Below are 12,243 nucleotides of genomic sequence, written 5' to 3' on the forward strand. Positions count from 1 at the left end.
CTATATATATTTTTTTTTTTTCACTGTAAAGAAAAACAAAGGTTAAAGTAGTTATTATTTATGTAGCATATAATTGTAGATAGATAGGTTGGTAGATAGAGTGAGGGCGATCGATAGATAGATGGATAGAGTGATGGCGATAGAGTGAGTGCGATAGACAAATAGATAGAGGGAGGGCGATAGATAGATAGTAGTAAGGGCGATAGATAGATAGATAGATAGAGTGAGGGCGATCGATAGATAGATGGATAGAGTGATGGCGACAGATAGAGTGAGGGCGATAGAGTGAGGGCGCTAGATAGAGTGAGGGCGATAGATAGAGTGAGGGCGATAGATAGATAGAGGGCGATAGATAGATAGAGGAAAATAGATAGATAGAGGGCGATAGATAGATAGAGGCGACAGATAGAGGGCGTTAGATAGAGTGAGGGCGATAGAGTGAGGGCGATAGATAGAGTGAGGGCGATAGATAGAGTGAGGGCGATAGATAGAGTGCGGGCGATTGCTAGAGTGAGGGCGATAGAGTGAAGGCGATAGATAGAGTGAGGGCGATAGATAGAGTGAGGGTGATAGATAGACTGAGGGCGATAGTTAGAGTGAGGGCGATAGATAGAGTGAGGGCGATAGATAGAGTGAGGGCAATAGATAGATAGAGGGCAATAGATAGATAGAGGGCGATAGATAGAGTGAGGGTGATAGATAGATAGAGGGCGATAGACAGATAGATTAGAGGGCGATAGACAGATAGATAGAGGGCGTTAGATAGAGTGAGGGCGATAGATAGAGTGAGGGCGATAGATAGAGTGAGGGCGATAGATAGAGTGAGGGCGATAGATAGATAGAGTGAGGGCGATAGATAGAGTGAGGGCAATAGATGGAGTGAGGGCAATAGATAGAGTGAGGGCGAGAGATAGAGTGAGGGCGATAGATAGAGTGAGGGCGATAGATAGAGTGAGGGCGATAGATAGATAGAGGGCGATAGATAGAGTGAGGGCGATAGAGTGAGGGCGATAGATAGAGTGAGGGCGATAGATAGATAGAGGGCGATAGATAGAGGCGACAGATAGATAGAGGGCGTTAGATAGAGTGAGGACGATAGATAGAGTGAGGGCGATAGATAGAGTGAGGGCGATAGATAGAGTGAGCGCGATAGATAGATAGAGTGAGGGCGATAGATAGGCGTGTAATTATGTGGCACTGAGTGGTATTTGGAGAGTATGTTGCGTTGAGCGCAGTGTCATTATGTAAGATATAATTATGTGGCACTGAGTGGTATTATGAGGAGTGTATGTTGTATTCAGTAGAGTGTAATTGTGTGGCGTGTAATTATGTGGCACTGAGTGGTATTGTTTGGAGTGTATGTTGCATTGTAAATATGTAGCATATAATTATGTGACACTGAGTGGTATTGTGTGGAGTGTGTGTTGCATTCAGTAGTGTGTAATTATGTGGCGTGTAATTATGTGGCACTGAGTGGTATTTGGAGTGTATGTTGCGTTGAGCGCAGTGTAATTATGTAGCATAGAATTATTTGGCACTGAGTGGTGGTGTGTGGAGTGTATGTTGTATTCAGTAGAGTGTAATTGTGTGGGAGGGTGCAGAGTGTGTGAGGGTGCAGAGTGTGTGAGGGTGCAGAGTGTGAGGGCACAGTGTGTGTGGCCCAAAGTCGTGTGAGGGCACAGTGTGTGTGGCCTAAAGTATTGTGAGGGTGCAGTGTGTGTGGGCTAAAGTAGTGTGAGGGCACAGTGTGTGTGGCTTAAGTAGTGTGTAGGCTCAGTGTGTCTGGCCTAAAGTAGTGTGAGTGCGCAGTGTGTGTGTGCGCAGTGTGTGTGTACGCAGTGTGTGAGTGCGCAGTGTGTGTGAGTGTGCAGTGTGCGTGAGTGCGCAGTGTGTATGGCCTAAAGTAGTGTGAGGGCACAGTGTGTGTGGGTGTGTGTGGGGGGTTGTGTGTGTGGGTGGGGTTGTGTGTGTGGTGGGTTGTGTGTGTAGGGTTGTGTAGGGGGTTGTGTGTGTGTGTGTGGGGTTGTGTGTGTAGGGGGGGTTGTGTGTGTGAGGTTGTGTGTGTGTGTGTGTGTGGTTGTGTGTGTTATGTGTGTGTGTGTGTGGTTGTGGGTGTGTGTGTGGTGTGTGTGGTTGTATTTATGGTTGTGTGTGTGGTGTTGTCTGTGGTTGTGTGTGGTTGTGTTTGTGGTTGTGTGTGAATGTGTGTGGTTGTGTGTGTTGTGTGTGTTGTGTGTGTGGTTGTAGTTGTGTGTGTGGTGGTGTGTGGTGGTGTGTGGTTGTGTGTGTGGTTGTGTGTGTGGTTGTGTGTGTGGCTGTGTGTGTGAGGTTGTGTGTGAGGTTGTGTGCGTGGTTGTGTGTGTTGTGGTTATGTGTGTGTGGTTGTGTGTGTGGTTGTGGTTGTATGTGTGTGGTTGTGTGTGTGGTTGTGTGTGTGCTGTGTGTGTGGTTGTGTGTGTTGTGTTTGTGGTTGTTTGTGTGGTTGTGTGTGGTTGTGTGTGTGCTTGTGGTAGTGTGTGTGTTGATGGGTGTGGTTGTGTGTGTGTTTGTGTGGTTGTGGTTGGTTGTAGGTGTGTGTGTGTGGTTGTGTGTTTGTGTGGTGTGTGTGTTGCAGAACAGAAGCACGGCAGGACTGTTTTATTTATTTCCAAGGCACAAACAGAGTGCATATAGAGGTGCTTATGAAAGATTTCAGTTGCAAACAATATGAATTTAATGGAAAAATAAGCTACTTTGAGTTCCTTCATTTTTACCAAAACAGAAGTACATTTATATAGCGTGAACTGGACCCGAAGGCATCGGAGCGCTTTACACGCGCACCAGTTTACAATGCAGCTCAACCTGCAACTCACGGATTCCACTTCCAATAAATAGCCAACTGTAGAAATCGTCAATGATAGTAATATAGTTGGAGGGTTAGACGTCATAAATAAATGCGAGTTTAGAAACAATCAACTGTTGCAGAACAGAAGCACGGCAGGACTGTTTTATTTATTTCCAAGGCACAAACAGAGTGCATATAGAGGTGATTATGAAAGATTTCAGTTGCAAACAATATGAAATGAATGGAAAAATAAGCTACTTTGAGTTCCTTCATTTTTACCAAAACAGAAGTACATTTATATAGCGTGAACTGGACCCGAAGGCATCGGAGCGCTTTACACGCGCACCAGTTTACAATGCAGCTCAACCTGCAACTCACGGATTCCACTTCCAATAAATAGCCAACTGTAGAAATCGTCAATGATAGTAATATAGTTGGAGGGTTAGACGTCATAAATAAATGCGAGTTTAGAAACAATCAACTGTTGCAGGACAGAAGCGCGGCAGGACTGTTTTATTTATTTTCAAGGCACAAACAGAGCGCAAGTAGAGGTGCTTATGAAAGTTTTCAGTTGCAAACAATTTAATAGGAAAAAATAAGCTACTTTGAGTTCCTTTATTTGTACCAAAATAGATATACATTTATATAGCGCGAACTGGACCCGAAGTCATTGGAGCGCTTTACACACGCACCAGTTTTCGAGCGCTTTACACGCGCACCAGTTTACAATGCAGCCCAACCTTCAAATCACGGATTCCACTGCCAATAAAAAGTCGACTGAAGAAATATGCAATGATAGTAATATAGTTGGAGGGTTTGATGTCAGAAATAAATGCGAGTTTATAATCAATCAACTGTTGCAAAACAGAAGCAAGGCAGGACTGTTATATTTCGTTTCAAAGCACAAAGAGAGCGTGAGTAGAAGTGACTATAAAAGTTTTCACGTATTCCACTTCCAAAAAATAGTCAACTGTAGAAATATTCAATGATTGTAATATAGTTGTAGGGTTTGACGTCATAAATAAATGCGAGTTTAGAATCAATCAACTGTTGCAAAACACCATAGCCGTGCCCAAGGTGATTTAACAAATACAACTTCTCTTTTTGTAATTTTATGAAGCCTCCCGGAACAATTGTGCGTGTGTGAAATGATGAAATTGGGCGAACAAAGTTTTAATAAAAATCGAGATGAAAACAGCAACTGTTTAAGACTGTATCCTTTTTTTTAAAAACAAGGCTTTTGAGTAGGCAAAAAGGTTGGAGTTAAGTGCCAACTAATTGGCCTCAGAGGGAAAACAGCAATTACAGAGGATGTCTCTGTGTGCCTTCTGCTCTCCTGGCGCCTCGGGTCTGTTTAGTGTTCACACATGGAATTTCAAAAGCATTCATCAAGGAGGATGTCTCTGCCTGCCTTGTGGCGCCTGTTGTCTGTTCCCAGCAGAGAGGAAGGCTCTGTAGAAGCAGGATTCACGCGCTTGCGGAGGAGGATTAATTGTTCACAAAAGTTAGCCTTGTCTCCAGTTTACACATAGTTTAGTTCTTACTTAAACCTTCCAGGCTTGTTATTTCTAAATATATATAGCGCGTGCATTTAACTATTTACATTGCACCTTCTAAGCGAATTTACCCAATGCAGGCGCTGTGTAGATTTTAAAGCTACACGGCAGTAATGTTTGACTAAGATGGCAGGGTGCTGGCATTTTTTTCATGTAAAAGTGGCATGGGCTGAAAATAAATATTAAAAATACACGCTCTGTGAGGAGGGAGGGGGAGAGAGTTAAATCACGGCGGGACTATTATATTTAGTTTCAGGGCACAAAGAGAGCGCGAGTAGAGGTGCTTATAAATGTTTTCACATTTTAAAGCAATTTGAATAAGCAACTAAGCTCCTTTGAGTCCCGTGGGTGCATGGTAAGGAGAACAAGCTCTTGGCATTGCTGTGGCAGGGGTGGGGGAGCGCATTCCTTTGAAGTCTGATTCAGAGGCTTGTGGTGTGCTATGTGCACGCGCCTGGCTCACATGAACTGTACCCGATCCGCAGCAGTTTGGGTAGACTTTTGAAAGCCTCACTATAATCTTGACAAACAAGCATTGCTAAAGCAATGCTGTAGGTCGAGACATAAAAAGCACAATCTGTGGACCAAGATCTAGCTTCATGACAAATTTGGTGCAATTGTGTTCAGCAGTATATAAATCCATGGGGAATTTGTGTTTTGAGCTACTCAGACCCTGCTTGACGGATCACCCTGCTACTTTCCATTCTCAAATTAGTTAATAAGTAGCCCCTTTTTGGAAAGTTTTGTGGAGATTCATCAAACAATTTTCCTATGGAACAGCTGATTTAACTAGAACTACCTAATGGCGACCAACACTAGGCACTATATATATTGCCTAGTGGCGGTTGCCAGTAGGTAGTTCTAGTTAGTTCTTAGCTTCCATGGGAAAGACAGAATTTTTTTGACTTGTCTATATCTTTGATGCCGTTTGATGTATCTTTCCGAAATATTCCCAAAAATGTGCGCCGGTGATTCTTGTTGTGCATGGAAAGTTTTGGGTTGATCTGTCAAGCAGGGGTAGAGAAAAAGAGGGCGGGGTAAAAAAGGTAGCTGTTGGTCCAGAAAGCGACCTTTTTGTGAATTGGTGTAAATTCTTTCAGTAGTTTCTGAGATACTTATAGAAAACCACATTTGTATATCTAGGGACGCGTATCCTCCGAGGATCCGCCTGTCCCTGTGATGAAATCTGATTGGCTCCACCACCTCAACCAGGAAGTGTTGGCAGCCATCTTGGGGCTCAGCTTCAGCTGAGTCCTCAAAAAGTTTTAAGGTAGGAATACTCTGACCCCCATTTCTGGTCCTGTGATCTCCATGGGACCCCGCCAGGATGAAAAAGCCTTTTTTTAAATAAATGTGCTGCAAAATCACAATAGAGTTGCGAATGATCAGTTGTAAAAAAAAAAAAAAAAAAAGTGCAGGCTTCAACGCTTCTTTGAAGATTTGCCCATGTGTGAGCCAGGTCCCTGGGGGCATTATTTTGTATTTAAATAAGGGAAGGATGGGTGCACGAGGCCCCCCTACCCATGGCCTAACATAGCCCCGGGGACCGCCACCTCCCGGGCTTGGCGGAGTCCTATTTCAAATGGAGGAAGGCCGCATGGCCCTCCTCTTGTGGCTTTAAGAGCCCCAGGGATCGCCACCTTTCCGGGGTTATAGAAGTAAAAAAGAGGGGGGCAGCACAGACTCACCTCCATTGCCCACCTGGGCCCCGTGGCCCACCACCTCACTCGTGCCATGTATATAATAATGGGAGGTCCACACTTAGATGAAATAACAATTGGGACTGGTACCAAGATCAATTGGAGGAGGCACACCAGTGAAGAGTAACCATCGATATGGGACATGAGACGCCTGTGGGGCAGACATTTTAACAGACAAGTAGAAACATAAGGGATATAGGATTTTTTTGAAAGAGATGACTAATTGTAGGAGTCCGAAACTTTTTATCTCATCTTGTGCCCTAATGGCTTGGGATATGTTGGGGAAACTGGAGGGGAATTTAAGATAAGATTTGATGAGCACTGGTCGGTGGTGCAAACAAAGAAGATGCAGACGCCACTAGTATTCATAGAAATATCTTTATTCGGTTTTTATAAAAACTATAAAAGAACATCAAATCGTCCAGGCATTAATTGTAGTATCAAGTTACCCGTTCTAAATGTGGTATTGATAATATTCAAGTACATGAGTAATTCAACATACAATTTGGTTAGACGTCCCCCTGCTCCCTTGGAAAAGTGTTCATTAGAGGGCTGCTAGCTAGAGTTTATGTAGCAGCTGATGTCAGTATTATATTGTTACATCAAAAAGGGGCAGCCCTATTACCCGAACCTGAGGCAAATAAAGTATATATCAGGAAAACCAATTTAAAGTAAACAAATCTTAGAGATTTAAAAGTTATTGTTATAATTTTATAGTTATAACTTAAAGTTACATTTTGTGCCCCCGCCCAAAACTTGGTATAACAGGCCTTTTCAGCGTATGCTTTTAACACGTTTTCGTTTTAATTTTATTTACCTCTCTCTAGGAAGCTCAAAGGGGTGGTGCAGACTGAAAGAGTTAGGGCCCTGTACCTGCGATAACTTTTCAGTTCAGGATACAATGCACCTCATAATGTTTTGTGATTTTTATAGCGAGATCAGAAAGTGGTTTTTATTCCCAATACTAAAAAGAAAGGGTTTTATTCAAGTAAAGCCAGCCTTATTGTAACTACAGTTATTAAATGATCCCAATGAGATTTTTTATATAGCCAGTTTTCTTGTGGCAGCTGTTAGACTGAGGAATAGCCGTGAGGAAAGCCCATAATTAACGAGGTTTTAGACTATTTGCTTTTTAATCTTTTTAAACTATTTTAAATACGGTCTAAATTTTTATGACATGGATATTGAACTCTCTGGATGCACTGTCACTTTTGACCTAAAATGCACTGTATTTGGCCAGTACTGTATTGCACCTTTTTGCACGTAGACTGTTGTGGCCGGGAGGGAATCTTGAGTTACAGTCCAGAATAAATAAGACCCTTCTCCCGTCTTATATATTTGCGAGACAGCAAATCAGTCACAGCTTCTTACCTCCATCTTTTTTCCGTCCTTCCAGCCTCGAAATCAGCCACCGCTTAGCTTCGGGTTTGACAGCATGTCGGAGCTGAATGACAGCCAACGACCGAATTGTAGATGTGAGGCAGCACTGGCAGGGCACAGGTGTCCAGGAGCCCATGATGCCAGTGTACATAAAGGGAGCATGCCAGTCTGCAGAGGAAATCACAAAAGAAGCCATTAGCTCCATGGTACAGAAGGATTTACACACCCCTCAGAAGAAGTGAAAAAAATCATTAACCCAGTCATTACCACATCATTCTCCTCATCGTCTTTCTCGAGGCTGTCCATATCTACTTGAGAGTGGATCTTACTTCTAGAAAAAGTCAATGTCAATTGCCATCTATAAATGGATCCCCGCCCCATACCGCACTGTCAGAAAACGTCTTATTGGAGCGAAGAGGTGTTATTAAGCTAGTCTGTTTGAGAGCCCTGTCAAGAAAGGAATCCTTCTGTAGTTTTATCTTTGAATTTTCCAAAAATCGTTGAGTCACTAATAAAATCATTCGTTGGTCACTAAAGCTAGCGAAAAAAATATTCAGTTGGCCACATTAAGGTACCAATTTACTTCAGTCTTCAGCTGTAATATATATAATTAGAAAACTGTAAAACATTCCTTTCCCAAAAATTGGATCGCTTCAAGGATTCTTCTCTTATCTGGGTGAATGGTTAATTTCCACTCATAGAGGGATCCAGAATGTGTTTGAGACTACATCCATCTCAAAGGGAACACAGGCCCCACAACCTCAGTAGTTCCGTAAACAGGGGACTCCTTATCCCCTTGCATGCTCCCACCTGGCTGACTCTTCCTCCCATTTCATAAAATGTGTATTGGTGATTTTTCTCTCCTATATGTTTGATGTCTCAGTGTTCTAGGTGGTGAAAATATAGATCTTACTTGGTAGTGAGACTTCTTTGATGACTTTTTACCACCTCTCAATACATCCTTTTGTAGTTAAGGAAAATCACAAGAAAAACAGACAAATTGGTTTTGGCTGAATAACTTATCCCGTGCGAGTGCTGGGGTCTCTCTTAACAACATCGAAGGTTGGTCATAATCAAGACACAAAGTCCTGCAGTAATATTCTATGACGGATAGACAGACGGCATTCGAGCTTGACTGATGAAGAATGTAGGTTGGATATGAAGGTAATTATCCTTTAAACTCTTTTTCTGGATGCTACGGGGAATCCCAGCTTATGTTTGCAACAGAATTAAAGAAGATCGCTTCACCTATTTTGGAAAAGATATACCCAACAGTCCATGTTGGACGAAACGCGTTAGCTGGGCTGGTGTATGCATTCTCGCATATGACTTCAAGTAAAGAAAAATTGAAAAAGAAATTTCAAGACTCCTTGGCCTATACGTTTCGGACTTTGTGGAGTTTGAGGCACTGATTGTATTTTACAGGCTTGTAGATAATTTTATGGTCCTTTTCATTGCTTCATTATTGGTAAGAGAAAAGCTTTTCTCTTATACGTGACTTCTTAGCGGTGAGGTTACGTAAAGTTGAGCATCATTAAGAAAGATATAAACTTGAGAATTACTATACTTGTGCAACCGATATTTGCCTACACTGCTGATAGTTTGATTTCATCCTGCAGTAATAAGAGGCATTTATCACAGTGTAGGGTTTGTTAAAAAGAAAGGGAAAATATTCCAGACATCAGAAACAGTTTGTAATAGAAGTGAGAGTGAGGAAAATTGAATTTTGCCCTGCTATGTGTCCCTACGTGTTCCCCAACATGTAATATATATGTGCATGATTTCTATGCATTTTCCCTCCATGGTCGAGAATAAAGACGCATTTGCAGTTGCGTCCAACGTTAATATGTCAGTTATCCAGTCCTCCGTGAAAGCAACATGAATTAGGCTTTTAGGCCTATGTTGCCAACGTATTTACATGGTGCACGTTAAATCATCGAGATGCACCCATTTCTAAGGCCCTACAGGGCCGGGACACGAGATCCAGGCCTCAAGCCTTCTGAAATGCTCCGAGAGATGCAGCCCCGCCCGCATCCCTGACCCTTCACTTACTTCCTGCCAAGCAACGCGGTGCCCGGCTTGGCCTGGCCTGCCTGCCAAGAATATGTTATGCCTACAGTTATCTGTTCAGCTCCCCGGCTTCACATTCCTAGCTAACGAACAGCATAAACATATCCATCTACAGTCTAGTCTTTCTGTCTCCATGCAAGTAATTTACTGAATTAGTATCCATAGAAGATCCATAGCTCATGCAATACATGAAGAAATATATGCATACACTAGCTTTTAGTGACAAGTAGCCTTTGCCCTGATGACTTTTAGAATCAAGCAACATGTACTCTAAACACAAGATATCAGATACGCTATAGGTACAGGTCGTTCTGACATCCCAGACTTTAGTCTCCTCTACTAGTGCTAGGAGTCAGCGCCCCCCAGCTCTCCCCAGTTACACGTCATGACTCTTTTTGCGCGCACCAATAGGTTAAAGGTTCCAGCTGCCCATGTAGCCCCCTCCATGTGTCCACCCACTTATGACACTTCTGTGACGTCTACATCACACACCTTCGTGCACGCCCTGTGCACGCCTTCTTTTCACGCCCATATGTTCTTATCTTTCGTTTGTCACTTGTTACGCCTACTGTATTCAATGCAACTGTATGTTCTACTATATATATTGTATGATGTTAATAAAATGTTGAGATTGTCCCTTCCTGAACCTTAGCAGGTGATGGAACCCGATGTTCATTGGCTCGAGCCACTTAATTAAAGCCCGTATGACTCAGATACCACGGACTCTGCCTCTTATTTATTGAGCTATCCTTTTCATTTAATGCATAGAAAAATAGTACCGGTAATTTATTTATTTACCACATAATGGCGCCCGAACAGGGACGAGCCCCTTCCCCACGCGCCGGCGATGTAACGCAGGCCCCCTGACCCCTTCTACAGCCGTGACGGACCCCTACTGTGCACCTGCAGGTTTTCCTGCTTAAACTCCCTCAGGCCCACGGAGGAGACGGAGACTGCGGTCCGGCATCCAGACGAGGCGGTGAGGAAGGCGGAGAGTCCCGACCAGAGCCCAAGCCGAGAGAGCAAGGTCCGAGGTATCCTGAGGCCCACCTGTTTCCGAAGCCCGAAGCGCATGCGTAGTGCGTAGCAGTAACCAGACGTCGTAGCAGTCCAGTCCAAGGCCTTCAGTTTTGCTTCCCGGTGAGTACCATTGCTGGGAATGCATCTAAACGGGTTCATTAATTTGTGCCCGGTCCAGACGGGTTTGGGTACACAGATCCGGTCCGACGTATTCACCTAGGTGGATACGGTATGACGTGTCTCTTCATGAGACCGGTATGTTCTGTACTGTTTTAGCAGTGCATCCAGTAATTCTGTTTTCTAGTATAGTTCCTCGAGATTTCCAGTATTATGTTTTCAATGTACTAGGTAGTATCTGTTCGAACTATTTGTAATGTGTTTTGATGTCGTGGTATGAATGATTTGTTTGCTATTTCATTACTGTGTTCATTGTGTTCAAGTTCAAGTACGTTCAAATATGCCTCTGTTTTCAAAGTTACGTCAGATAGGAACCAGAAAAGGGATACTCGAAGAATCAGTTCCTGTCCCACCTAGGGACAGTCCTGGACATTTCATGTATCATAAACATGGCTTAGATGCCATACTGTACTTAGACTTATGGGTAGATTATACCAAAAACCTGGAAGAGAAATATAGATGGCCTGTTTCAGGAACCTGGGATGCTGAGTGCATCATGAGAGTAGAGGAAGCATTATGGAAAAAGAAAGCCAGACAATCCCAGAAAGATGCCATAGAATTGTGGCGTAAAGAATCGCATAAAAGAACAGAAAAACAATTCAGGAAAGCAGAACTAAGTAGGGAATCATCAGAAAAAGCCCAAGAAAGGGAATTACTAGAAGAAGGTGAACGAGTTAGAGCAGAACAGTCAGACAGACAAAGAAATGCTCTTATTAAAGGCATGTATCCCCTTCTCGCCGAGGGCCTGCCTAAGGCGACCCCGGAAGCACCCTGTAATTTACCGCCACCATTGGTCCCGACTAAGCTACGTCATAAACCGACCGCAGCTGACATTTTCCTTTCTTCCTATTTAGACGACACTGTCCCAGAATATGCAAATCCGAATCCTACCCAGTCTGTTCAACCTCACAACCCTGTTAATAACGTAGTTACTGTTCCTCCAGCCACTGGTCCCGGGAATCCGCCAGTAACCCAGGACCAACCTACATTACGTATGCCTACTTTACCAGTCACATTACCAGCAATGTCACACCCAGTATCAGTTGACGATTCAAGTTCAGGAGGAGCAGGGGGAGGTATCCCTATCACCCCGCCTCAAGTAAAACGAATGACGCTGAGAGACGCAGCATTACAGCGCACGCCAAAAATGGCTACATACGCAGCCCTCAAACAATACCTTACTGATTGTAGATATGACCCAGTGCCAGGCGAAGATCACATGATATTGTATTCCGTACGTCTACGACGAGTTACAAACTATTTGACTATCATGCCAGAAATGAGGGAACATTTAGACAGAATATATCATTTCATCAGAACAGGAGAAGGACCAGAAAGTATTCACGAGGCTATGGCACACAGGAAAGTCGAGACTCAAAATATGATCTTGCAGTTTTTGATAAACTGTTTAATAAGAGAACAAGACCAGCCTGGTAAAAATAAAGACGAGATGAAGGCCCTGATAAAATGGAGTGACAATATAGCAGACGGAAAACACAGTAAACAAGGTTGTATA

At 43.3% G+C, this 12,243-nt stretch overlaps 1 protein-coding gene across 4 annotated transcripts in view; it reads right to left on the minus strand.

Moving 5' to 3' along the window:
* The window catches only part of LOC144799917 (anoctamin-10-like), a 394,459-nt gene that overhangs the window by 360,544 nt on the left and 21,672 nt on the right, over positions 1-12,243 (minus strand). For all 4 annotated transcript variants that reach the window (XM_078671537.1, XM_078671539.1, XM_078671538.1 and 1 more), the window contains exon 2: positions 7,452-7,628. In XM_078671537.1, coding sequence (XP_078527663.1) covers positions 7,452-7,611 — 160 coding nt within the window. In that variant the 5' untranslated portion in view covers positions 7,612-7,628. The remainder of the gene's footprint in view (positions 1-7,451; positions 7,629-12,243) is intronic.

This window comes from Lissotriton helveticus, chromosome 12 (assembly GCF_964261635.1).
Source record: "Lissotriton helveticus chromosome 12, aLisHel1.1, whole genome shotgun sequence".
Classification (NCBI taxonomy): Eukaryota; Metazoa; Chordata; class Amphibia; order Caudata; family Salamandridae; genus Lissotriton; species Lissotriton helveticus.